We start from the raw sequence: 27,252 nt of genomic DNA, 5'->3' as shown, positions 1-27,252 counted from the left end.
AACAAACACACACCGCGCAGTGGCTCGTTTCTCAGTAGGGTTTCACTAACCACATATAAAGTGACCCATAAAGCACTTGAAAGAACACACACTGCTCATCTACAACATATTCTTGATGTTAAGACAGAGGTATAACTATTTTCACACCTGAAATAGTTAACCCAGGTCATTCTAAACCCCAGGTAAATGGAATCCTGGGTTATCTTGCTTCACGTTTCACACTGCTCATAATTTACATGGGGTTAACTATTAATCCTGGGTATTCATAAACTGCTGTTTCACACTGTACATTCCTAAACCCTGTCAATGTTCAGTGTCAATGATTGGACTAACACAGTGCATGACCTGTTTACATAAAGGCTCTCTTCATATAATATGTTTTGCTGAAGGTCCTGAATGGACTTTTCAGACTATAAAAGGTACACTCTAAAAAAAATGCTGGGTTAAAAACAACCCAAGTTGCGTTGAAAGTGAACAAACCCAGCAATTGGGTTGTTTTAACCCAGTGGTTGGGTTAAATGTTTGCCCAATGTGCTGGGCAGTTTTATTTAACCCAACTATTGTTTAAAAATTACTATACGGCTGGCTTAAAATGAACCTAAAATTGGTTGGAAAATTAAAAATCAGACAATTATTAGAGGCATCAATAATGATCAAAAGGTGATCATTTATTAATAAGCAATTTAATGAATGTGTATTGTTTAATTATTATTCATTAAACTTATTAATCAATGTTCATTTATTGAGCATATTAATAAATGTTCATTTCCAACATACTTTGGTTTCATTTTAAGCAAGCAATACAGTAATTTAAAACAATAGTTGAGTTAAATGTAACTACCCAACAGGTTGGGCAAACATTTAACCCAACCGCTGGGTTAAAACAACCCAATTGCTGGGTTTGTCCATTTTTAACCCAGCTTGGGTTGTTTACGTTCGTTTTTAACCCAGCTTGGGTTGTTTACGTACGTTCAGTGTCAGTGTCATTGATTGGATAAGCGCAGCACATGACCCGTTTACATAAAAGCTTTATATAATATATTTTGCTGACTGTACTATCAAGTTTATCCTGAATGGACTTTTCGAACTATGAAGGTAAGAATTAAAAGGTCTCTCAACTCTAATTGATGTTTTTTACATCTGCGTTTGACATTTTTCCCCTCAAACGCTGAAACACAGTGTTTCCGTAACTGTTCAAAGCATGCGAATATGAGGAACGCGATTGGCTGTCAGTTGCTAAGCATCTAGTCGTAACATTCCAACACTGTATCATTTCAGGTCTATGTTTTGGTTACTAACGTCAGAAATTTTCAGAACAATCAGTTTTCTAAATTAAGTTTCATTTTGACCTGGTGAGGAAATTTTAAGCTCTGAATGTTGTTTTCAGAATACATTGGGGGAAAAATATCACGGAAAAGTTGTTTCCTTCATAATATGTTTTCTTTAAAATACAGCACTCGCTGTTCAGTCAGTAAAGCAAATGAATGACCAAACAAATTTTTTAATTTTTATTTACCTTGGAAGCAAACAGAACATCCCCTTTTACACTGTTATATGTCCTGAACTGTACTTATATCTTTGCACTTGGGAAAATAAAATCCAGTACGTTTCCACAGTCCATAAACATATGCATGTCTGTTGTCTGCAAGTGCCTCTTGTTTCATCGATATACAACAAATTTGAACAAAACAAACATGCAAACCACAAAGTAATTCAACATGCAATTTAAACATATTTAAACATGATATTGCAGTGGCATCTGTATGTGGGTTCTCACATAGAGAAATGGTCGCTGATCGGCGGTTTCTCCACCCACTGGCCGTAACCCTTTCTTTCCAGGTAAGACTTCAGCACACTCTTTGCTTCCTGGTACGGCTTTGCCATCATCTTGACGTTCAATAAAGAACGAGAGGGTCAATATTAAACATCCAATACAAATCAGAAGTGAACAACTAGCAGCAGCAGCTATTAAGAATTCTTCTTTTTAAAGCTGGACAACGAATAAAAAAAAAGACTTAATTTTTTTGTCAGTAATTCCCAGGGTGGTTTCCAGGGCGTTGCTGTTATAGAGTCGTTTTGAGTCGGCTAGTGTGATGTCAGTTTATTTTAATGTAGGGCCGCACAATTAATCTAAATAATACTGAAATTGTAATATGGCTTAGCGTTCGATTCGATACCCGACTGAAATATCTTGACACCAATACTACTGCAAAAACCTAAAACAACAGGAAAAGTAATTGGGTGAGCAATATGACCAAAATCTTATTTTACGAAATGAGTAATTTTATTTCACAACATATATCTCAAATACAGATGTGGCGGGGGGAGCGTGGTTCAGCGGAGTCGGCAGCGGGAGAGAGAGTCAGGAGACGAACGGTGAGTGAGTGGGTTAAATGCAAATGACGAACACCTGTCTCTTGTCTCAGTAATTGGTGTGGAGAGAGTATATAATGCCAGGAGAAACAGGAGTGGGCGAGAGAGAGAAGGACTACTGACTGCTGCCCACGCAGGATGTGTCATTTGTTGTGGAGAGAATTGTGAATGATTTATGACCGCTTTGTGCCTGTCTGCACACCTTTGCTTTTTGTATGCTGAATTGGTTAAAATAAAGCAGTCAGTAGTCAAGCCGACCCTGTCCTCTTCCTTCCTAAACCTTGAACCTTGCTACACTGGTGCCGAAACCCGGGAAGGAAGACGGAAGCCGCCGCCATGCAATCGTCCTCCGGATCGCCATTTGCGGAGATTATCACCTCCCTCGCGGTCATGCAACAGGAACAACACCAGGCCCTGCTGGACTTGAGACAGGATCAAGAGAGATGTTTTCAAGTTGTTGTCCAAGCCCAGCAGGAGGACCGCGAGAGGTTCTGGAGCTGGATTGACCGGGAGGTTCGACCGGAAACCCTGGAACCTCGAGCTGTGCCCGCCCACCTACCACTCAACAAAATGGGATCTGAGGACGACCCGGAGGTATTCATCGACCTGTTCCAAAAGACGGCCGAGCTGTCGGGCTGGCCACGGGACCAGTGGCCGATGCGCCTGGTCCCGTTGCTCTCCGGGGAGTCCCAGATAGCGGCACAGCAGCTTCCGGTGCAGAATCTCCTGGTCTTCGACGACCTGAAAAGGGCCATCCTCCAGCGGGTCGGCCGGAGCCCTGAAGAACATCGCCAGTGGTTCCGTTCCCTGGAACTGGGTGAGTCCGGCCGACCGTTCGTGGTGGCCCAACAGCTCCGGGACTCTTGCCGCAAATGGCTGTTGGCTGAGGGAAGCGACGTGGAGAAGATTGTCGATCGATTGGTACTGGAGGAGTTCATTACTCGGCTCCCACGGAAGACAGCCGAGTGGGTCCAGTGCCACCGCCCCACGTCACTGGACTCGGCCATCCACCTCGCGGAGGACCATATGGTGGCGTGCCCAGGGGTCGGCGAACCCCTCCCATCTGTCTCTCTCTCTCCTTCTTCCCCTTCTGTTCCTCTCTCTCATCCCGTCCCTCTGCCCAGGTCCCGTCCACCTGGCCATCCTCGAGTCCCGCCCCGGGGGCGGGACTGACTTCCGCGGGACAGGACCCCGCTCCTGTTTCTCCGCTTTCTCCACGCCAATCATTTACCCCACTCCCTGCCACTGGGGCGGCGGGGAGGTCTGGGCCAGCCTGTTGGCATTGCGGGGACCCGGAGCATTTCGTGGACAGGTGCCCGGTGATGGAGGTCGGGACCCGGACGCCCCGCAGGCTGCCCCCGGTCAAGCTGGCTGGTATCAAATACCTGTGAGTATCAAGGGGGGGTACCTATCAGGCCTTGGTGGATTCAGGCTGTAACCAAACCTCGATCCATCAAAGCCTGATTTCATCCGGGGCATTGGATACAAGCCGCGTGGTTAAGGTGCGGTGTGTGCACGGGGATGTGGTGGTATATCCGGTAGTGCCGGTCATTATCCAATTCAGGGGCCAAAAGCATAGTGTTGAGGTCGCAGTTAATCCGCACCTCCGGCATCCGTTAATTTTGGGGACAAATTGGCCAGCATTTTCTGAATTATTGGGTTATTTATGCACGGATGCCTCTTGGGGAAAAAAGGCAATGGTTGGGGATGCGCAAGTACAGGCGGGAGAGACTGAACGGGGACCACTGAGTGCTGCTTCAGGGGAACAGAGTGAAATTGAGAGAATAATTCTCTCGGATCGCGATGACTTTCCCCTGGAGCAGTCTCAGGATGAGACACTAAAACGTGCATTTGAGCAGGTCCAAACCATTGACGGTCAGCCTCTCCAGCCTGGACGGGCGCTTACCTATCCATATTTTACAGTTATAAAAAAATCGGTTGTATCGGGTGACCCAAGACACCTAGAAGATACAACCCAGTTGTTAGTACCAAGGAGCCGCAGGGAAATGCTTTTCCAAGCGGCTCATTCTAATCCAATGGCTGGACACTTAGGGCGGGCAACGACACTAAATCGCATCATGACCCGATTCTTTTGGCTGGGCATTCACGAGAATGTGTGCAGGTGGTGCGCGTCTTGTCGTGAATGTCAGTTGGTAAATCCACCGGCCACCCCAAAAGCGCCTTTGCACCCCCTCCCATTAATGCAGGTCCCCTTCAAGAGAATTGGTATGGACCTCATCGGGCCATTAGAGCGATCAGCCAGGGGACATCGCTTTGCATTAGTCATTGTGGATTATGCAAAACGATATCCTGAAGCAGTGGCCCTCCGCAGCATTTCCGCGAAGAGTGTTGCGGACGCACTGTTTAGTTTAATCTCCCGGGTGGGGATTCCAAAAGAAATCCTCACCGATCAAGGCACGGCGTTTATGTCACGTACTTTACGCGAACTTTACGAATTATTGGGCATTAAACCGGTCTGTACCAGCGTCTTTCACCCACAAACTGACGGGCTGGTCGAACGTTTTAATCGCACGCTTAAAACCATGATTCGTAAATTCATGCAAGAAGACGCCAAAAATTGGGATAAATGGTTGGAACCCCTGTTGTTCGCTGTGCGAGAAGTCCCACAAGCCTCCACGGGGTTTTCCCCCTTCGAGCTTCTCTACGGACGCCAGCCCCGCGGGGTACTGGATGTCCTAAGAGAAACTTGGGAGGACGGACCATCTCAGAGTAAAAACTAAATTCAGTATGTAATGGACTTGAGAACAAAACTCCACACTTTGGGGCGGCTATCAACGGAGAATTTGTTACAAGCCCAGGACAGACAGAGCCGGCTGTACAACAGGGGAACTAACTTACGTAAATTCGCACCGGGAGAGAAAGTGCTTGTAATGCTTCCAACGTCAAGCTCTAAATTATTAGCAAAGTGGCAAGGACCATTTGAGGTCACACGGCAGATTGGAGATCTCGATTATGAGGTTATACAGTCTGATAGGAGAGGGGCACGTCAGATATATCACCTCAATCTCCTTAAAAAATGGAATGAGGCAGAGGCAGTGATGTTGGTGACGGTAATTGGTGGAGAGGATGATCTCGGGCCAGAGGCGAATACCAAACACCAATCTCTCGCACTGGCCCCCGGAGGAGATCATCTCTCGCCCTCCCAGCTCACTGACCTAACGAAATTACAAGCAGAGTTTGCGGACGTGTTCTCACCCCTACCGGGCCGTACTAATTTGATTCAGCACCATATCGAGACAGAGCCGGGCGTGGTAGTTCGCAGCTGGCCGTACCGTTTGCCTGAACATAAGAAAAAAGTGGTTCAGGCAGAATTAGGGGCAATGCTTGACATGGGCGTAATAGAAGAATCCAACAGTAACTGGGCGAGCCCGATAGTTTTAGTTCCGAAAACGGACGGCTCGGTTCGGTTCTGTGTGGATTATCGCAAGGTGAATGCTGTGTCGAAATTCGACGCGTATCCAATGCCACGGGTGGACGAACTGCTTGATCGGCTCGGTACGGCTCGGTTTTATTCGACACTGGACTTAACAAAGGGACATTGGCAGATCCCCTTGTCTCCATTATCTAAAGAAAAGACAGCTTTCACCACGCCGTTTGGATTACACCAATTTGTCACCCTTCCGTTCGGGCTGTTCGGGGCTCCGGCTACCTTTCAGCGTCTCATGGACAGGATTTTACGGCCCCATGCTGCGTATGCTGCTGCCTATTTAGATGACATAATTATATTTAGTCATGACTGGCAGCGGCATATGCAGCATTTGAGGGCTGTCTTGAGGTCGCTGAGAGGGGCTGGGCTCATGGCCAACCTGAAGAAGTGTGCAATTGGGCGGGTGGAAGTAAGATATCTGGGCTTCCACTTGGGACATAGGCAGGTGCGTCCCCAAATTGATAAGACGGCAGCAGTTGCGACCTGTCCGCGTCCCAAGACCAAAAAGGAGGTGAGACAGTTCCTAGGGCTGGCGGGATATTATAGAAGGTTTATACCTAATTATTCGGACCTCACCAGCCCTTTGACTGATCTCACTAAAAAGGAGGCACCAGATACGGTCCAGTGGACGGAGCCGTGCCAGCAGGCCTTTACCCAAGTGAAGGCTGCTTTATGTGGCGGGCCGTTGTTAAACTCTCCTGATTTTTCTCTCCCTTTTCTGTTGCAGACAGACGCGTCGGACAGGGGGCTGGGTGCCGTCCTGTCCCAGGAGATAGAGGGGGAGGAACGGCCGGTGCTGTACACGGTGAGTGAGTGGGTTAAATGCAAATGACGAACACCTGTCTCTTGTTTCAGTAATTGGTGTGGAGAGAGTATATAACGCCAGAAGAAACAGGAGTGGGCGAGAGAGAGAAGGACTACTGACTGCTGCCCACGCAGGATGTGTCTTTTGTTGTGGAGAGAATTGTGAATGATTTATGACCGCTTTGTGCCTGTCTGCACACCTTTGCTTTTTGTATGCTGAATTGGTTAAAATAAAGCAGTCAGTAGTCAAGCCGACCCTGTCCTCTTCCTTCCTAAACCTTGAACCTTGCTACACTAGATATTTTTGTTATATTATTTTGACTTTGATTTTAAAAATAAGAACAAAGATGCAAATTACATTAAGAGATATACAGTATAAGAAAGTGTTATAGTTTGAGTAGTAATTCTAGTAAGAAATACTACAGAATCTGAATAATCAAATGTAAAAAAACAAACATACACTGCAGTCTTAACTGTATGAATTAAATATACATTGATCCTTATTAAAGTTATAAAGTTATTCAGTCAAGAGCAGTGCGTGATTCTCTTGTTTTCTTTTGTTGTTTGAAAAGCAGGTTAATTAGGCTGCTGTCACTTTAAGATCTAAGGCATGTATCCAATATACTGAAGCACATGCTTTCGTAGCGGTTTACATTTAATAAGACATAATGACTGTGGCTGTGTCTGAAATCGCCCCCTATACCCTTAAATTGGGCACTATTTGAGGGGACAGCCATTTGTAGTGGTGTCCAAAACCATAGTGGACGATGTTGAGTGCACTCATTCAATCCCACAATGCACAGCAATAACGAGTGTGCAACCGATGCACGCTCAACGGCTAGAGAATACCCATAATGCACTGTGAGAGTCGCGCGCTGAATGAATTCCTGCACCTCGGCAGGAGATGGCGCCCGCAGCTGAATCAATCATCCATTCATTTTCCAAACCGCGCTGGTCCAGCATTATCATACAGGTATAAATTCCTTTTTTAATTAATCATTAAATCGTTTAAAAGGTTTGAATATGCTAGTTCAACATAAATATTCATTACTACTGGAGCTCACAGTTTGCTACATTTCAAAAGATTATTAAACAGCAGCACAAACTATGCGAAATCGGCAGCCCTTCCGGTTCACTCAGTGTCCGAATTCACTCACTCGTTTTATTCACTTCTTCAAGTGGACTATATTAGTGGAGTAATGTAGGGAATAGTGAATGAGGGTATAGGGGGCGATTTCGAACACAGCATGTGTTTATGTGAATACTCACCAAGGCTATTTTCTGTGTGACATTATTCTGTGCGTATTTGACCGTTCAAGCCCAATAAGCACAAAAGGGAACTGAATTTGGGATTGCATGCTGTGGAGCCCTTCTGCCACCGTTTGTGGTTTATTGCACTTAAATTTTTTTTTAACATCAAGCACATCCCCTTTTCTCATGCATGTATGCATGTTTCTTTATTGCTCTAAAATGTCAATAACTTAAAGCAGTGCTGCACTGCATGGATATCTTACCATACCAGCTCACATGAGAGGACAGAGCTTTTTCTGCAAGGAGTGGAACCAGAACGCTGCATATAACGCAATGCAGGAAATACGGCTCTTATTAAAAAAATGAGAAATTGTATTGTTTTAAACAGTAGTGTATGACAGTATACTGTATTTCTATTACCGGTATAATATGACTTAGTGTGATTATCAAATCACAACGGCTGTGATTAAATAAATGTATGCGCTGCACGTGTCAGAGTGAAGTTCGGCACTGTGTTCATTTACATAAACAGTTTATGATCTGGTGTTTTCAGTGTCCCAGAGCGGCTCAGTTCACAGTAAATGCTGCTTAATAATAATAATTATTATTATTGTCGTCAATTTTTAGGCCAAATTGTGTAGCCCTACAAACAAGCACAGCGAAGCTGTTCCTTATTTATAAAGTCATGTGTATAATGATCCTAAATGTGAACTTACAACAGTATGAACGATTTATAAAGCATTCGTACGCACAAAATTCATAAATGCATCTCTCTTTATAAATCGCAGTTGACCTTAAATTCAAACACAATGTGTACAAGTGCATCAACACCTACAGAACGCCCACACATATCGCTTTATGGTTTAGAATAAGTACGACTCTCATCATCACCGTCAAGGAAATCCAAATGTGCTCTCTGAAAACTTATGTAGGCATAGCCCAGTTTCTGTAAAAAGTGTGTAGGCATATATTATCATTATTTTCAGGAAATCATTAATATAAATGAATTCATTTCAGTAATTATTACAAAGCAGTTTTGTTGCTCCTTTATGAGTATAATTATAGTAATGCATATTGCCTATTTATTTTTACATTTTCCTAAATAATGTTTAAATAATTGAATTACTGGTATATGAGCGCCAAAAAGTTTGTATGTATGCTCTTCAGTTGGCGTATGCATAAGAACATTTTCATGTTAGTTCTGCTTAAATAAATCATGATTTGTTCCTCACATTTTTCATAGGATAAAAAGCTATGATGTTTAAGACCAATTTAATTTTATATTGCATTTTTTATCAGAAAAATTGCAATTAGATTTCTTCCCCAAATCATGCAGCGATAGCGGAAATGTAAATAAGAAAGTGCGCAATACCTTGGCCTCCCTGTATGTGACAGCGGTGAGCAGCTCCTCTCTCTGGGCCTCTTTAGCTACCAAATTAAATCGACTCAACATCGCTGCCTTGCAAAGACGGCTGGCCAAGGCTGGACTGCTCTTAAACGGAGAGCTGGAAAACACAAAATTTATGCTGAGGACATGCCAAGCTCAATAGCGCTATTGGGTGGGAATGTTTAGGCACCTCACGATTCCATCTGATTCTGATTCTAGGAGTCAAAATCCAATTACAACACGATTAGTTTAACCATTTAATTTATACCATTTTATTTACTTATTTAATTAAACAAAAAAAGCAAAAATTAAGTAATAAACAACGAGGAGTGCTTTCAATATCTGAAAGTTTCAGATAAAGTGCATTGACGGATTCTTCTCTTTTTCCAAGCATTATTGCTGTTTGGTTATTTTTGATGACATTATAGACTGAATTCGCACTAAATGCACAGATCTGTTTTGACATTTTTGTTTTGTCCTGTCTGTTTATTTCCTTAAAGGGACAGTTCACTCAAAAATGAAAATTCTGTCATCATTTACTCACCCTCATGTCCTTCCAAACCTGTTAAGACCTTCTTCATCTTCAGAACACCAATGAAGATCTTTTTAATGAAATATGAGAGCTTTCTGTCCCTCCATTGGCAGCTATGCAAGCACCACTTTGACACTTCAAAAAGTTGATAAAGAGGAACTAATCCATATGAATCGAGCAGTTTAGTCCAAATTCTCTGAAGAGACACAATCGCTTTATATGATGAACAGATTGAATTTAGGCTTTTATTCACATATAAACATAGATCAGCGAACATAAAACAGAAGAACAGACGCACAAGAACAAACCTAATTGGTTCTTGCAGAAGCTCAAACGTGCCGCGTAACACGAGAATGAACCTCACTGGTTCTTGCACTTCAGCTTCCGTTTACCATAACTGATGTGTGCATTGATGAATGTTTATATGTGAATAAAAGCCTAAATTCAAACTGTTCCTTATATAAAGCGACCGAGTCTCTTTAGAAAATTTGGACTAAACCGCTCAATTCATATGGATTAGTTTTACAATCTCTTTATCAACTTTTTGAAGCGTCAAATTGGTAGTTGCATAGCTGCCAATGGATGGACAGAAAGCTCTCAGATTTCATCAAAAAGATCTTCATTTGTGTTCCGAAGATGAACGAAAGTCTTACGGGTTTGGAACGACATGAGGATGAGTAATTAATGACAGAATTCTTATTTTTAATGTGAACTATTCCTTTAAGACATAGCTGGCTGTGTTTTTAATTTAATTTAGCGTTTTTCAGAGTACATACATACAAAGTGTACATGAGCATTTCAAGTGGCCTTCTGTAAGTGAGTTTTATGTATCTAATAATGCATTCCAAATGGCATAAATAATTACTTCGATGAGCATTTGGAAGAGAAAACACTGAAATACCACTGAGACTGCACATTGCAAGTTCTGCAACAGTTTGCAAAAGCCTGTTTTTTCACAGCACATAGAAAGCAAGGACAAAAACGGTCATTTAGTTTAATAAATTCAGGTTTCTTTTTGTGAAATGTTTTGCTTGAAAAGTATGTTATTTGTTAAAGATAAAGGCCACATTGTGTGCTTGCACAAAAGAGGAATAAAAAAGCTCAAGCTCAACCAATTAAAATGGAGATGTCAAACTTTAACCCTATAAAGCCTATTGTATCATATTTGATTGAAAATCCTGATGCACTCAATTTACTACATGCCTTCTTTCATCTGATTCATATTGCAAAGCCTGGGTTTTTCACAGTGCATAAGCTATTCTGCACAATGAAGTTTTCAGAATCGGTTCAAAATCACAATGCTTTGCAAACCAAGACATGATTATTTATTTATATATTTATATAGCATAAAGCCTATTTTGGACCGCTGTACTGTGACAGGTTTAATTTAATACAGTTAAATTACAGAATTACAGTAATGAGAATAACCAATTAGAAACATAAAACATCTGGATGCGTTATTATAATACAAGTCATGAGAAGTATACATGGATGACACTCACTCTTCGGTAGACTTCCCCTCCAGAGCATTGACCATTTCCACCATAAGGTCTCCGTGGCTCCAGTTAAGGCTGAGGGACTTCTGGGTAGGGTGTGCGTCCGGAGGCACGGCTGAGGACACCAGGCTGATGTGCGGCCGGTAGACGCAGTAGTACAAGGGGAGCGCTGAGGTGATGCCATCTACACGCTGGTTCACTGCCATCTCTATACCGCGAGTATCACTGCAGCTGCCATCGCCTGAGGAAAACAAGAACACCAGGTAAAAAAAAAAAAAAAAAATTAACAGCACCTGGACTAGTGGATGACCAAATATTGATATTTTTAAAGAGGACCTATTATGCTTTTTTACATTCATCTTTCTTTATTGTGTAACTGTTTGAGCATGAAAAAGCTCTGCAAAGTTTCACAGCACAGAATCATTTCAAAGGGAGTTATTCTCTATATTAGTACGATATATACAGTTTCTGAACTCCCTAAAAAGTCCCCATTGTAGTCTTGAGTTTTTTTCTGGGAATAAACACGTCACAACATTCCATAATATACTATAAACTGGCTGTTGTTAACAAAAGAAGCTTTCAAGGATTAGTTCACTGTCAAATGAAAAGTATCCCAAGCTTTACTCACCCTTAAGCCATCCTTGGTATATATGACTTTCTTGTTTCTGAGCCTGACGAACACAATCATCTGAAGAAAGTCTCTCCATCCACATCCATCCATCATAAACATATTCCACACGGCTCTGGAGGGTTAATAAGGCCTTCTGAAGCAAAGCGATGCATTTGTGTAAAAAAAAAAAAAAAAAATATCCATATTTAACAAGTTATGAAGTAAAATATCCAGCTTCAGCCAGACTGCCTTCCGTATTCTTCAAAAAGCTTACGCTGTTCGTCCTACGCCTTCACCTATTCAACTTACGGAACTTACGCAACAAGTTCAGTTTTTTCCGTAATTTGAATACGGAAGGCAGTCTGATGGAAGCTGGATATTTTACTTCATAACTTGTTAAATATAGATAATTTTTGTTACACAAATGCATTGCTTTGCTTCAGAAGGCCTTTATTAACCCTCCGGAGCCGTATGGTAAAGGTTTATAATGAATGGAGACACTTTCTTCAGCTCGTTTCATACTTGTTTGGTAACACATAATGCCATTATAAAGCTCGGATGCGTCAGGATATTTATTAATATTTCTATGATTGTCTTCGTCAGAAAGAAGAAAGTCATACACACCTAGGATGGCTTGAGGGCAAGTAAAGCTTGGGGTAATTTTTTCATTTGAAAGTGAACTAATCCTTTAAGGGCTCCTTGCGGTTCTATGCCAAAAAGCTTGATGGTTTAATGTTTGAAAATGAATTAAGAGAGCCAAAAACATTAGTGCTATAATTTTACAGTTATATTGTTAAAAAAAAAAAAATGTTATTATTATACATTTTTTAAATACTCAATTTTTTTACAGTGAAAAATTACAATATTAATTAGGGCTGTCAACGTTAACACGTGTGATTAACTCAAAATCCAAAAAAAAAAAAAAAAAAAATATATATATATATATATATATATAATTTAACAAATTACTGAAGCACCTGTAATTGCATCATTTACGTATTGTACATCATGCAGTTAGATTATCTTAATCTTATAATATTTTTCACAAATAAAGAAATTGTTTAAATAATTGAATAAAAAAAAAAAAAAAAAAAGTAAACACTGTAACCAACCGTGCCCTCAGTAATCTGGTAACTCTGTGATCACTGGGAATAATACTTTTTTAAATAAAGACTAGTTTTAAATATCATAAACACAAACACAACATAGCGATATAGCCAACTGGATTTGGCACAGCAGTTTTAAAACAAAGCTTCAAAGTTGATTATTGTCACTGTCAAAATAAAAGTCCCACATCCGACACATTGGCCAAAAAGAAAAACATACCGCCCAATGCAATAATTAAAACATGCCAATTATCAGTCGATATATCAGCCTTGGCTTTTTATCAGTCAACCAGTAGCCTAGACTGTTCGTCATTGGGATTTACTCTAACTTACCAATGAAGATGCTGCTCACATAGACTGGCTCAATGAAGTGGCTCAGTAGCGCTCCCTGGAAGCCCAACACCTGCCACTGCATGATCTTATCAGTGGCGGACATACTGACCACATGCGAGCCCATCTGCTCATACGAGCTGGAGAACTTGGAGAAGACCTTGCCTTCCACCACCACATGAAGGCCGATCTGATTATTCACCTCCCATGCAGAGATGGACAGAGGATTGAGGCGGCTAGAAAACAAGGACAACAACTGTGATTTAGTTTAATAAATTTATACCATTTGCAGTATGTAAACCTGATTATTTTTGTGAAATGTTTTGCATGAAAAGTATGTGTGTGTTATATTTCTTCAAGATAAAGGCCATAATGTGTGCATGCACAAATGAGGAATAAAAAAGCTTGACCAATTAAAAAGAAAATGTCAGATTTTAACCCTATAAAGCCTACTGTTTTATATTCGATATGCCAATTTCTGAGGCCTGTGTTTCACACAATCTACTACATGACTTTTGTCGTCCGATTGATAATTTTCCAACAAGTAAAAGGCCTTTTAGTATAATTGTAAAAACATGGTTCACGTCTTTTTGCTGTGAAATCTTTACTGGTTTTTATAAAGAAAACATACAAATAACTTTTATATTGTTAGTAATATGCAAAAGACGAACATTTACTGGACACTTAGTCACTTAGGTTTACTTGATTATCTATACATCTTTTTTTTTTTTAGAAAAAATCATGTTCAAATGTGAGTATCAAATATGATCATCAGGCTTTTGAGGAAGGTTTATCAGTTCATCTCTCAATCATCATTGTATTGCACTGCATTATATGTTTTAAAACTACAGAGCTTTGATAATAAAACTAAGCATTTAAATATCATCTTACTAAGACATATTATTGGCAGATATAGAGTGACGACTCATATTTATATGCATTTTATGAAAGTAGTCTGCTATGCTGTTTTAAGAATTGTGATTTACATTACAAGCATCAGAATTTCATCTTACTTTTTGTCCATATAAATATCAGCATCTGCACCAAATTGCATATTTTTGCTCCATTTGGGCCTCTGAATAAACTTGAGCTGTTGTTATTTCATATGTCAGGCTTTACAGGGTTAAAGAAGAGCAGGATACTGGCCTTCATCAGGCCTGACTCTCTTTGTTTATACAGTTTATAAAGTCTATATAAATGCATGTGTGTGTGTGAGTGTAAGTACAGTTGAGAAGGTATCTGTGCCGCTCCTTTGGGCAGTTGGCTCAGGTACAGGTGTAGAGTGATGTGATTTTTGAAGCTGAGGAGCTTCGTGGTCTCATCCTGCTGAAATACTGACTTCTCCTCCAGAGCGCTATTCTTACTGAAGAACAGCAACAGATTCCTATACAGAAACCTATGGCACATTCAAAAGACACTCTAAATTACACTCATATGTGCTTTAAATCAACTTTAAATCAGATTGACCCCAAACATTTACAGAGCGATTGCATAAGGAAATATATATTTTTTATAACTATATATCATTTTTTTTTTTTTTTAATTTACTTCTCATCTATGCATTTATGCTGTGTTTTTGCGGATATTTTGTATTTTTTTACCTATTTACTGCACAATTTCTTAACCATGTCATAAACTGGCTTATGAAAAATTGATTTTTAATGAAAAAAAAATAAGTAACTTAAAATTACTTAATTAAATCTAAATTGTATTTGGACATTGCTCTATGTGTTAGGGATAGAATACTACCATCTACAGTTTTGTGGAAAAACTTTAGGGATTATAGTCAAAGAAAGAAAGTGCAATGACCACATATATCCAATAGAGGTCAATAGGGACTCAATAGGGACTGTGTGTGTTTGTGTGTGTGTATGTGTGTATGAGTATGAGATAGAACGTTCGTTCGACTTTGTGTTTATGGTCAAGGACCAGACCTTTATTTACATGTAAATTTTTTTTTAGATTTAGGCCAGTTTTGTTGATTTTATTTGCCAATTTCTATAAAAATGCTCTCTGTTGCAGTCACACACGTGTGTATGTATGCGTGTGTGTATGAGATAGAAAGTTCGTTCGACTTTGTGTTTATGGTCAAAGACCAGACCTTTATTTACATGTAAAATTTTTCAGATTTTATTTGCCAATTTCTATAAAAATGCTGTCTGTTGTAATCACACACATTTGTGTGTTTGTTTGTGTGTGTATGTGTGTGTGTATGAGATAGAAACTTTGTTCGACTTTGTGTTTATGGTCAAGGACCAGACCTTTATTTACATATAAAAAATTTTCAGATTTAGGCCAGTTTTGTTCATTGTATTTGCCAATTTCTACAGATATGACCTCTGTTGCAGTCACACACGTGTGTGTGTGTGTGTGTGTGCGTGTGTTTATGTGTGTGTTTGTGTTTATGTGTGTGTATGTGTGTGTGTGTGTATGAGATAGAACGTTCGTTCCACTTTGTGTTTATGGTCAAGGACCAGACCTTTATTTACATATAACATTTTTTCAGATTTAGGCCAGTTTTGTTCATTGTATTTGCCAATTTCTACAGATATGACCTCTGTTGCAGTCACACACATGTGTGTATGTATGCGTGTGTATATGAGATAGAAAGTTCGTTCGACTTTGTGTTTATGGTCAAAGACTAGACCTTTATTTACATGTAAAATTTTTCAGATTTAGGCCGGTTTTGTTGATTTTATTTGCCAATTTCTATAAAAATGCTCTCTGTTGTAATCACACACGTGTGTGTTTGTGTGCGTGTATGAGATAGAAACTTTGTTCGACTTTGTGTTTATGGTCAAGGACCAGACCTTTATTTACATATAACATTTTTTCAGATTTAGGCCAGTTTTGTTCATTGTATTTGCCAATTTCTACAGATATGACCTCTGTTGCAGTCACACACGTGCGTGTGTTTATGTGTGTGTTTGTGTTTATGTGTGTGTATGTGTGTGTGTGTGTGTATGAGATAGAACGTTCGTTCCACTTTGTGTTTATGGTCAAAGACCAGACCTTTATTTACATGTAAAAATTTTTTAGATTTATGCCAGTTTTGTTGATTTTATTTGCTAATGTCAATAAAAAAAGTCCTCTGTTGAAGTCACACACGTGTGTGTGTGTGTGTGTGTGTGTGTGTGTGTGTTCGTTCCACTTTGTGTTTATGGTCTAGGACCAGACCTTTATTTAAATGTAGAACATTTCAGATTTATTCTGGATTTTTTTTTTTTTTTTTGACAAATGAAATGAAAAAAAAAAAAAAAAGATTATAAAAATCTGACCCCGAGGGACTAAATCGGTGATTTTTTTTTTTTTCCACACCTTTAGAACAACCAAATCAAGCCCAGATTTTTTTGTGATTATTTATTATAGATTATTTAGGAAAAGTTACAGAGTCTCATGCTCCTGAGATGAAGGGAACCCTTTTTAAAAATGAAGGAAACTGTCAGCGGGGTCAGCTGGACTCCAAGGACCGATTAAGGGTCAATATCAATGCGGAAAACAGATGTGCTGCTTAATGTTTGTGTGGAAACTGATACATTTTTCATTTTTAATGTGTCCTTGCTGAATAAAAGTATTAGGGCCCTATCATACACCCGGCACAATGCGACGGCAGGCTAGTTTTTTGCTAGTTTCAGCCCGACACAGTTATCATTTTTACATCCAGCGCCACGTTTAAATAGCAAATGCACTCACACACATCTGTTCACCCATGGGCGTGCTGGTCTGAAAACGAGATGTGTTTCCCAACAAAAATCTGGTCTAAAGTCAATGGTGTTTTGTTATTTAAAGTGCGTGTTAGTAATATGCGCCTGTAGGTGGGTGCACAACATGCGTAAACTCTGCTTGTTACACACAGAGGGACGTGCAGCAGCACACAAACATTTTTAAATATTAAAAATTAAAAGGATTCCTAAAGAAGCATTCAGTCTTTCCGCTTGCAAATTCCGCCATGTAAATAGCAAATCCGCCATGGTGCAAGGGCAGCTGGCTTTTAAAGGAAATGGGAGATGAGACTCTGGTGTGTTTTTTGGGCGAAATGTGCAATAAACCAATCAATGACTTATTAAGAGACTAGGTACAACCCTTTTGGACCATGCACCTGGCACACCGACAATTTTTTCCATTGTTAAACTAGCAAAAGAGGATTCAGACACGTCCTAAGTGCAAATGCACTTTAATTCTTAAAATAGGGCCCTTAATGTCTTTAAAAAAAAAATTCAAACACTGTTTCAGTTTTGTAAGGAAATTCACACTTGGGCACAAACCCATTTCAAGAATTTAAGCAAAAAGGCTTCAGATCACAAGTTTTTTTTATGACACATACATTTGACACACAAGCCATTGACTGGTAGAATAAACACAGAGCAAACCACAGCAACCAAAAGCTTTTTGGACAGTGCCAGATTTTCTCCGAACTGGCCACATGTAACAAACATTTACCTCATTAATGATCTCCGGGCAGTTACTACTGCATGTGAATCATGTAGAATTCGTCCTGTGGGTGCTGGACTGGCTTTGGTATTAGAGCTGCCCGTTCCAAGAGCAACAACCTCACATCCTGTTGCTGCAGTCAAAACACAGGACATTTTGGATTAGACTTATATAAGCTAGCATAGACAAGAACACTTGCATATTTTGTTGGGGTGAGTTATGCACCAGTGTTTATGGCCTATTGTGCTTTTTTTGTGTTTAATTTTCTTTAGTGTATAATGTTGCTGTTTGAGCATGAAAAAGCTCTGCAAAGTTCCAAAGTCCCTCCAGCGGGAGTTATTATCTATATCAGTTTCACTGTTTCTGAACTACCTGAAATGCATTCATGAACACGTCATAGTATTCCTCATTTAAATAATTCCCGCCCAAGGCATAAACAGAATAAAGGGGCGGGGCTTGGTTCAGTGAGTTTGTAGCGTGTTGAAACTGGCAGTTATGGTAAGGGGCGAGACATTTCCCAAACACGCTTGAAGCGCTTGACCAATCACAAAACACTGGTCCAGCCGGCCAATCAGAGCACACTGAAGGAGAGGCTTCATAGAGAAAGGAACTAAAACAGGGATGGGCAACTGGTGGCACATGGGCCGGATATGGCCCGAAATACCTTTAAATACGGCCCGCTATACTACATTATACCCTGATAATCAATTTTAAAACATACAGAGTAGTATGTGCACGCTAATGTGAACGTTCACCAACATGAGCAAAAAAAAAACGAAAAATGACAATGAAAATCTAGTTTTCCAGTCAAGATGGGAAACAGAGGGAGCATCCATTTGTTTGGTTTATTTGGAAGCAAAATCTGTAATGAAAAATTTTAATTTAAATTGATATTACACCACTGCACACAGAGAGAAGTATGAAAGATACTGCGGTGACGACCGAGTTGCTCTTACTTCTCAGATTTAAAAGGTAAAATACACTGTCAACAAAACATTTTTGCCAAATGCAGAACAGAAATTTATGCACTGAATTATGTTCTTAATATATTCTTATATTTTTATTAATGGTAATATGTGAATTTGAAGAAAAGCTAGGAACTCACCGTGCCTTAAAAATTCTCACCGCACACTCTAAAAATGAAGGGGGGCCCCCCAATTGGAAGATAAACCACTGCTTTAATGAAAAAGTGGCAAACGTTTTCAGTCACGTCACCTTTCTCAATGATCTATGTAATCATGTGACCTCTTACATTGCCTCCAGCACTGAGCATTGTTAACAAGGCATTGAGAAAGGTGACATGTGACTGAAACTTTTGACACTTTTTCATTAAAGCAGTGGTTTTTATCTTGCAGCTGGTGGTTCCCCTTCATTGTTAGAGTGTGCGGGCTTTTTTTTTCTCTAATACGTGAACTTGGAATAACAACTTTTTGAATAAGCACTTTTTAACTGTTCTCTGACTTTGAGGTTGTTGAGAATGTCCTGTAGACTAGTAAACAATATGACCTTTGTACATTTGCTTGTTGCAAATTTACAGACAATGCAATTGAGATGTTTACATTTGTATGTTGGGGTAATATTGCTCGTCATCCCATTTGAATTAGCATAACTGCACAAGTTTTGTAATTAATAAAATCTTTAAAAACAAACTACATTAACTACACATTGATTTCCCTCAAGAGGAAGACAGTGTAAATGTCCAAGTGTGGATTAGCAATCTGGCCACTTGACATAAAGGAGAAAAAGTGCTGGCCATTGTAATTATCAAAGTTGCCCATCCCTGAACTAAACAAGAGCGTTACTGACAGACTGGGAAAAGAGGGGCTGCAACAATGGCAAATATGGGAAAATAATGTGCTTTTGAACATTCAAGGATGAAAAACCATTCTAGCAGAGCCCAAAAACAAAATCAAGACTTTGTATAAGGGCATAACAGGTCCACTCTAAAGCTTATTGAAGGGTTATAAAGAGATTTTAAAAACTCATCAGCATAAAGTCATGCATTTTCTTGGTAATAGTAAAGAGTTATAAGCACCAACTTTAAAACTGAAAAATGTCAAGTTTTCATGTGACGCCAGTCACGCACTTATAGGAGTTGCCCGCCAGTCATTTTTACCAGGCTTGTACTAAGTACTAAAGTAGTAAGACAGTGATTTTAAAAGACCAAATTCAAAAAACACCTCATTAATGATGCATACTATGCACAGGCAAGCAGAATATAAAAACAGCGTACAGCGTACACGTTTCTCGTTAAGCCTTAACCATTATAAAGAAAACAGTTACTGTCTCCCCAATTCCCTTCCTTTTACTGTAAATGTTTCCAAGCTTAGAACAAGCTTGTCAACACCTATGACCTCTCTGCTTCCTTGACCATTTCACTTGTCTAATATCCTGTGGATGTTACCGATATATATATATCATTAAGAATCCTCCAACATTTCCTGTGTTTTTTTATTACATCAAGCCAATGAAAAAAGATGAAAGGGCCAAAGGAAATCATTTAATTGCTTCCTCTTCCAGTATATTTCCATATTTGGTGCACCATTGTTATCCAACAGCTCACTGTCTATACTAAGATTCACTGCGGAAATTCCAATCATTTTTAAATGCCCCCATGACATTACAAATGCAACAAATAGGTGCCATGTGTTTAAAATATCACATACGACTACGTTAATTCTAAAAACAAACAATAGACGTCTCTATTTCATAAAGCTATAAATTTAATATCAACAATTCCCATAACGTTCTGCTGGAAGTACTATTTCCCGAAACCGTCTTTGAGTGGGAAGTGCTTTAGTGTGAACGAGACAAGTACATTCTTCACATGTTTGCTCTGGTTGTACTTCTGTCTGCCCTAATGACCTTCCCATGTCTGACATGTGTTTTTATTTATCAGTGTCTCTGAATTTCTTACAGGTTTCCCACACCACTTGACCAATGAAAATACATGGCTTTTTCATTTATTTTTGATTACTGGATAAGGATTACTGCGACAAGACTGCTAAAGCAAAGATTTCCACTTGGACGTCATGTCCCCAATCAATGGAATAAATTGAATTAAACAGTTATACTTAGTGTATACATCTCCAAAGAAATCTGATTTGAATACACCCCAATGGAGTATTCAGATTTGTGGAGGAAGACTGATTTGTTTACACTGAAGGTGAAGTTCCCCGCAAACATTGCTCTTATAGTTTCACAATCACCATCAAACAATAAAGTACTGATGTAAAACTTATTAATGGTCATCTAGATTAATATGGTGACCTAATGCAAAGTATATGCAAATATGTGTATTATTTTGCACCTTATGCAAAATAATGTCTGTTTCAAAAGCGTTTGATGTTGCGATTGTTGTAGAGGGGATCCATGTCACATTTCCCCTCAAAAAAAAAAAAAAAAAAAACTAAAAAAGAAATCACTTTTTTCATTGCAACATGATTTTTTAAGACAATTAATCCAATTTATATTACCAGAATTACGTTTTGCTTAAATTAAAAAAATATATCACTTAACTTTCTTATAAATAAAAAGATTGTTTTTTTTAATGTAAATCAGCATAAATTAATGTATTTTTTGCATTACAGTAACAAGACTTTAACTGTCACGAAAAATGTCAATGTAAAAAGTATAAAAGGCTTCATTTTCTGTGTGTGTGTATATTATATATATATATATATATATATATATATATATATATATAAAAAATATACATACATACATACACATATATATATATATGACGATGCAGATTTTGCGCAGGATAGATTATATGGCAACAAGGAACAATTTAAATGTCACATGACGTATCAATACAAATCCCACAATGAAAAACTGTGGTCTGACATCCTGTGCGTCTGACTTACGGGTGAGCATGACAAATGCAGCCACTGTTCCGCCACAGCCAGAGAATTCTGGGTAACTGTCCATTAGCTTGGTGAACATCTCCTTCACCACGCTGGGAACCTGATCCTTTATGGGGTTCTTTCTTTCTGCGTTAAACCAACCGAAAATGAAATTATTAGTCACGTTCACAAATATTTCTTTAGTGTGTTATTCGCTATGATTAGACACTCTGGTGTCAAAGGTTGCTATGGCTAAAACATTTGAGCGTTGACTATAGCTTTTCTTAACTGGGCTATTAAATACATGCAGACTGACTTTAAGAATGAATTTACCAATCACAGCTCTTCCAGAATGGATTTCTGGGATTGTTGAGTCTTTTTCTCTTACTGGCAGAGGAGGAGGCCCCACTGAACAAAACACACAAACAAACAAAAGAAAACATGAGTAGTGCTTGCCCATGCAATGAAGGTTTGCATTTACTAAAAAAAAAAAAAAAAAAAAAATGCAGTTTTTGGGATAGCACTGTCTTACTGGCTAAAGTCCGACCACGAACAAATGGTGCGAGACATATAGTATGCACTCAAGACTTATGCACTCAGGTTTATTAATAGGGTCAGGAGTTTGTTGAAATCCCCAAACCTAACTATGGACCACAGGTAAAATATAAAATAAAGTCAAGTAATAATGCAATAGATAAGATTAAATTCCAGCACCACCCCGATGTGTGAATGTGAATTTTTTTTGCATTAAAAAAAAACAAATGTTACACCCCCACCTCAAAGAGGAAAGAGCTTCACCACGGTTTCAGTGAATGACTATGGGGTTGTTTCGATGGGAGGGAGCACAGCGAGGATGTTCTCTTTCATCTGGGGAAACTTTCACATTGAATTTCGAAGTTTGCATATTTACATTAAAAATGGAAGGGCTGACTAAGTGCTTGCATCAGTTCTATGGAAAGTGTCAAACAGAAGGTCACACGATTTCTGTCTCTTATTTGCAAGAAGGCTTGCAAAGCAGACCATTAATGACAACAAACAGTGCCAGGAACAATAAAGGGTTAAACCACATAGCTAAAGTCAGGTGTTTCACATTTATGCATTTTATTACTTTATTTAATAAATAAATAAAATATATATTATTTGCTTTTCTCATTTTTAGATAAACTATTCCTTTTTCATGTTTTTGAAAGCAGTCTATTAGGCTGCATTTATTTGATCAAAACTGCAGTAAACTCAGTACTATTGTGAACTGTTTTTAATGCATTTAAAATTGTCATTTATTCCTGTGATGCAAAGCTGAGTTTTCAGCATCATTACTCTAGTCTTCAGCGTCACATGATCCTTCAGAAATCATTCTAATGATTCAATCTAATCATTCTAATGAACTTGTTACTTATTTACTTATTTAAGTCATTAACTACTTACATAAACTTATTTATTTAAGTCATTAAATGCAATTCTTGCACTCCAGTATGGTGCGTATTCTGTGTGTCAGTTTAGGTGTCAATGAACTTCATCGTCACAAGAAATATGGAAAGTGATGTTTGATATCAATATGCATCTCAATTAGGGATGCACGATATATCAGCCACCATATCGGTATCGGCCGATATACAGTCAAACCAAAATTTATTCAGACACCTTGAACATTTCATTCATTATTACAGTTTATTCACTATAGTTTAAAAAAATGGTAATAAAATATGACAAGATCTCAGAGTTAAACTGTGTCAGAAAAAAATCATCTTAATTATGTCAGATAACACTTAAGCAAAACATGGTCAGGTCAAAGTTTCTGAATAATTTTTGGCCCCAAATTTTTATCAATTTTACTGGTAGTCCACTGTATGAAGAATTTTTGGGTATAATATGTCACAGTTTACTTTATTTTTCTATCCTCACTTACATAAATGAACTATAGTGTCCTGCACCCACTAGTAAAAAAATATTTAAAAAATTATATCTAGTGTCTGAATAATTTTTGGTTTGACTATATGTTCATTTTTAATGTTATCGTTATCGGTCCGATAAGAAAATTTGGCCGATAAATATTTTCTTCAGCTGAGACACTTCAGATTCGCACTGTCTGCCATTATGGTTTTGAGTTGCCTGAAATATGATTGAAATCACTTCAAAAAGGAAACTATAGTGCAACATACAGCACAAGTCTGTCATATAGGCTACATAATATTATAATGAGAACATTATAATTGTGTGTTTGGGACATGGCTTCCAATGGTGAGACTTTTGTTTTTGTAATCAGGCTCTCAAAAATAATATAAAAATTTGGATTTAGTTTTATCGGCTATCAGCTTTCAAATATAAAGAATTATCAGTATTGGCCAAAATTTTCATATCGGTGCATCCCTCATCTCAATCAATCATTTTTGATTCTCACTGCATAACTTACATTGATTCTCAATGAATCATTTACATTCATGCATTTGGCAGACACTTTTGTATTTTCTAGACTTCAGTAAGTGGCCAAACTCATCATTAGATTATTACCGGAAACATCTGAAGGTATCCTATCATTCTCCAGACTTGCTATGAGCTCTTCAAGGGCCAGTTCAGATGCTTTGGCCCTGGCTTCTTTCTTTGTGATGCCCATTCCAGTCTTATACTGGATTCCATCAATCACAGCACAGAACGCAAAGTAAAACCCCGTGATTCCTGCTGCTCAAAAACAAAGAAAACAAATGTTGAATGCATCTATGAGCTGGACAATGCACTACTCAAAATCAGGAGGGATACTGGGAAATCTGCTGATTACCAGTGGTAACGGTTTCTTTCAGATCCAGTTGAAACTGCAAAGTTTGAGAGAGCTGATACAAGGCCGACACCGGATGTGTATCTCCTCGCTTATATCTGTCAATCAATTCACGGGGAGGGCTTTTCTGTTTAGAATCTGAAGAGGAGACAAAATTGGCAGTGGACAATGTTGATATACAGGTGCTGGTCATATAATTAGAATATCATCAAAAAGTTGATTTCACCAATTCCATTCAAAAAGTGAAACTTGTATATTATATTCATTCATTACACACAGACTGATATATTTCAAATGTTTATTTCTTTTAATTTTGATGATTATAACTGACAACTAAGGAAAATCCCAAATTCAGTATCTCAGAAAATTAGAATATTGTGAAAAGGTTCAATATTGAAGACACCTGGTGCCACACTCTAATCAGCTAATTAACTCAAAACACCTGCAAAGGCCTTTAAATGGTCTCTCAGTCTAGTTCTGTAGGCTACACAATCATGGGGAAGACTGCTGACTTGACAGTTGTCCAAAAGACGACCATTGACACCTTGCACAAGGAGGGCAAGACACAAAAGGTCATTGCAAAAGAGGCTGGCTGTTCACAGAGCTCTGTGTCCAAGCACATTAATAGAGAGGCGAAGGGAAGGAAAAGATGTGGTAGAAAAAAAAAGTGTACAAGCAACAGGGATAACCGCACCCTGGAGAGGATTGTGAAACAAAACCCATTCAAAAATGTGGGGGAGATTCACAAAGAGTGGACTGCAGCTGGAGTCAGTGCTTCAGGAACCACTACGCACAGACGTATGCAAGACATGGGTTTCAGCTGTCGCATTCCTTGTGTCAAGCCACTCTTGAACAACAGACAGCGTCAGAAGAGTCTCGCCTGGGCTAAAGACAAAAAGGACTGGACTGCTGCTGAGTGGTCCAAAGTTATGTTCTCTGATGAAAGTAAATTTTGCATTTCCTTTGGAAATCAGGGTCCCAGAGTCTGGAGGAAGAGAGGAGAGGCACACAATCCACGTTGCTTGAGGTCCAGTGTAAAGTTTCCACAGTCAGTGAGGGTTTGGGGTGCCATGTCATCTGCTGGTGTTGGTCCACTGTGTTTTCTGAGGTCCAAGGTCAACGCAGCCGTATACCAGGAAGTTTTAGAGCACTTCATGCTTCCTGCTGCTGACCAACTTTATGGAGATGCAGATTTCATTTTCCAACAGGACTTGGCACCTGCACACAGCGCCAAAGCTACCAGTACCTGGTATAAGGACCATGGTATCCCTGTTCTTAATTGGCCAGCAAACTCGCCTGACCTTAACCCCATTGAAAATCTATAGGGTATTGTGAAGAGGAAGATGCGATTATGCCAGACCCAACAATGCAGAAGAGCTGAAGGCCACTATCAGAGCAACCTGGGCTCTTATAACACCTGAGCAGTGCCACAGACTGATTGACTCCATGCCACGCCGCATTGCTGCAGTAATTCAGGCAAAAGGAGCCCCAACTAAGTATTGAGTGCTGTACATGCTCATACTTTTCACGTTCATACTTTTCAGTTGGCCAAGATTTCTAAAAATCCTTTCTTTGTATTGGTCTTAAGTAATATTCTAATTTTCTAAGATACTGAATTTGGGATTTTCCTTAGTTGTCAGTTATAATCATCAAAATTAAAAGAAATAAACATTTGAAATATATCAGCCTGTGTGTAATGAATGAATATAATATACAAGTTTCACTTTTTGAATGGAATTAGTGAAATAAATAAACTTTTTGATGATATTCTAATTATATGACCAGCACCTGTAATGTGAATGAAGCTGATAACAAATTACTTTCATTATCACTTGAGGTCACTAATTCCTCGGACCTCTCACTCTTACTGAGAAATACATCACATTACAGAAGTAAAACAGGATGCAAATGCCATTTCATGTAGATTTTAAAACACAGATAATAAGTTATTTTTCAATGGAAATGTATTTGCCTAAAAAAAAAAAAGCAATGGTGAGTCTGTCCAGAAATACAAAAGAATAAATTAAAGAAAGAATAAACGCTTAACTGATTTTGTTTGAGGCGCTCAATGGTTGTCCAGGAAGATATTTGTTGTTGATGTCATTGAAAGGTGAAGGAGATGAGATGTTTGTCCAGCAGCTGTGGGGCATGCTGGACCCTCTCGAGGACGCACCCCTCATCATCATCTTCATCTAACAGCTTTAGGGAAAGAAATACACAAAGAGAGATAATAAGGTTAGATATTAATTAGTAGAAAGAAAGACAAATAACTACATGCAGTGTTTACAGGAAAACTCACATCAGAAATGAAGTTTTTGTTGTTTTATCAAGCAGTTCTGTAATTCCTAATGGCTTTATGGCTGGTTTTGATAAACTGATTATTATGATGATGATGATGATGATTCGGTTAACATGAAGGAAGAGCGTTTAAACGTTTAACAAAGTTTAAATTCGTGTATTGCAAACTCGTATTAAACACATTCAAATTAAACCCAAATAAACACAGTAGTGAAATCTGACAGGTTAGGGTAAAATAAAGCGGACTGAAGTTAAAAAATGAAAAAAAAACAAAAAAAACAAACGTCGGTTAGACGCTAGTCACGCTGCTAGCGCGCTAATTAAGCTAAACTAAACAATAAATACAAACTTATATTGTTCGTGATGTATTATAACTGATCGATGAAGCAGTACATTTTATCATTTTATCTTCAAACAAACACAATTACACACTAATTCACATGCACATACGGCCACGCGCTTACCCTGAACGATTCACTCAACACAACTGAATCTGATCAACTGATCCAATCACAGATACACAGATAGATAGATAAACAGACAGACAGATTATGGAAGGCCATTTCCG

General features: G+C 38.9%; 1 protein-coding gene across 2 annotated transcripts; it reads right to left on the bottom strand.

Annotated features, from left to right (window-relative positions):
- Positions 1–1,495: 1,495 nt before the first annotated feature.
- On the bottom strand, positions 1,496–27,252 carry adad1 (adenosine deaminase domain containing 1 (testis-specific)). Of its 2 annotated transcripts, XM_051860974.1 has the most exons (13): positions 27,149–27,215; positions 26,686–26,760; positions 26,434–26,585; positions 24,390–24,524; positions 24,125–24,292; positions 21,950–22,024; positions 21,638–21,763; positions 17,778–17,901; positions 14,563–14,733; positions 13,341–13,573; positions 11,298–11,532; positions 9,249–9,381; positions 1,496–1,887 (listed from the first exon to the last, which is right to left on the bottom strand). In XM_051860974.1, the coding sequence occupies exons 3-13, from the start codon at positions 26,576–26,578 to the stop codon at positions 1,774–1,776; spliced, it is 1,659 nt and encodes a 552-aa protein (XP_051716934.1). In that variant the 5' UTR covers positions 26,579–26,585; positions 26,686–26,760; positions 27,149–27,215; the 3' UTR covers positions 1,496–1,773. The 2 variants fall into 2 exon arrangements, with proteins under 2 accessions (XP_051716934.1, XP_051716932.1); XM_051860972.1 differs by lacking the exon at positions 26,686–26,760 and having other exon boundaries at positions 27,149–27,252.

The sequence above is a fragment of the Ctenopharyngodon idella genome, chromosome 14 (assembly GCF_019924925.1).
Source record: "Ctenopharyngodon idella isolate HZGC_01 chromosome 14, HZGC01, whole genome shotgun sequence".
NCBI classification, from domain to species: domain Eukaryota; kingdom Metazoa; phylum Chordata; class Actinopteri; order Cypriniformes; family Xenocyprididae; genus Ctenopharyngodon; species Ctenopharyngodon idella.
The sequence above is the reverse complement of the archived record's forward strand: the minus strand, read 5'-3'. Positions and strand labels throughout refer to the sequence as shown.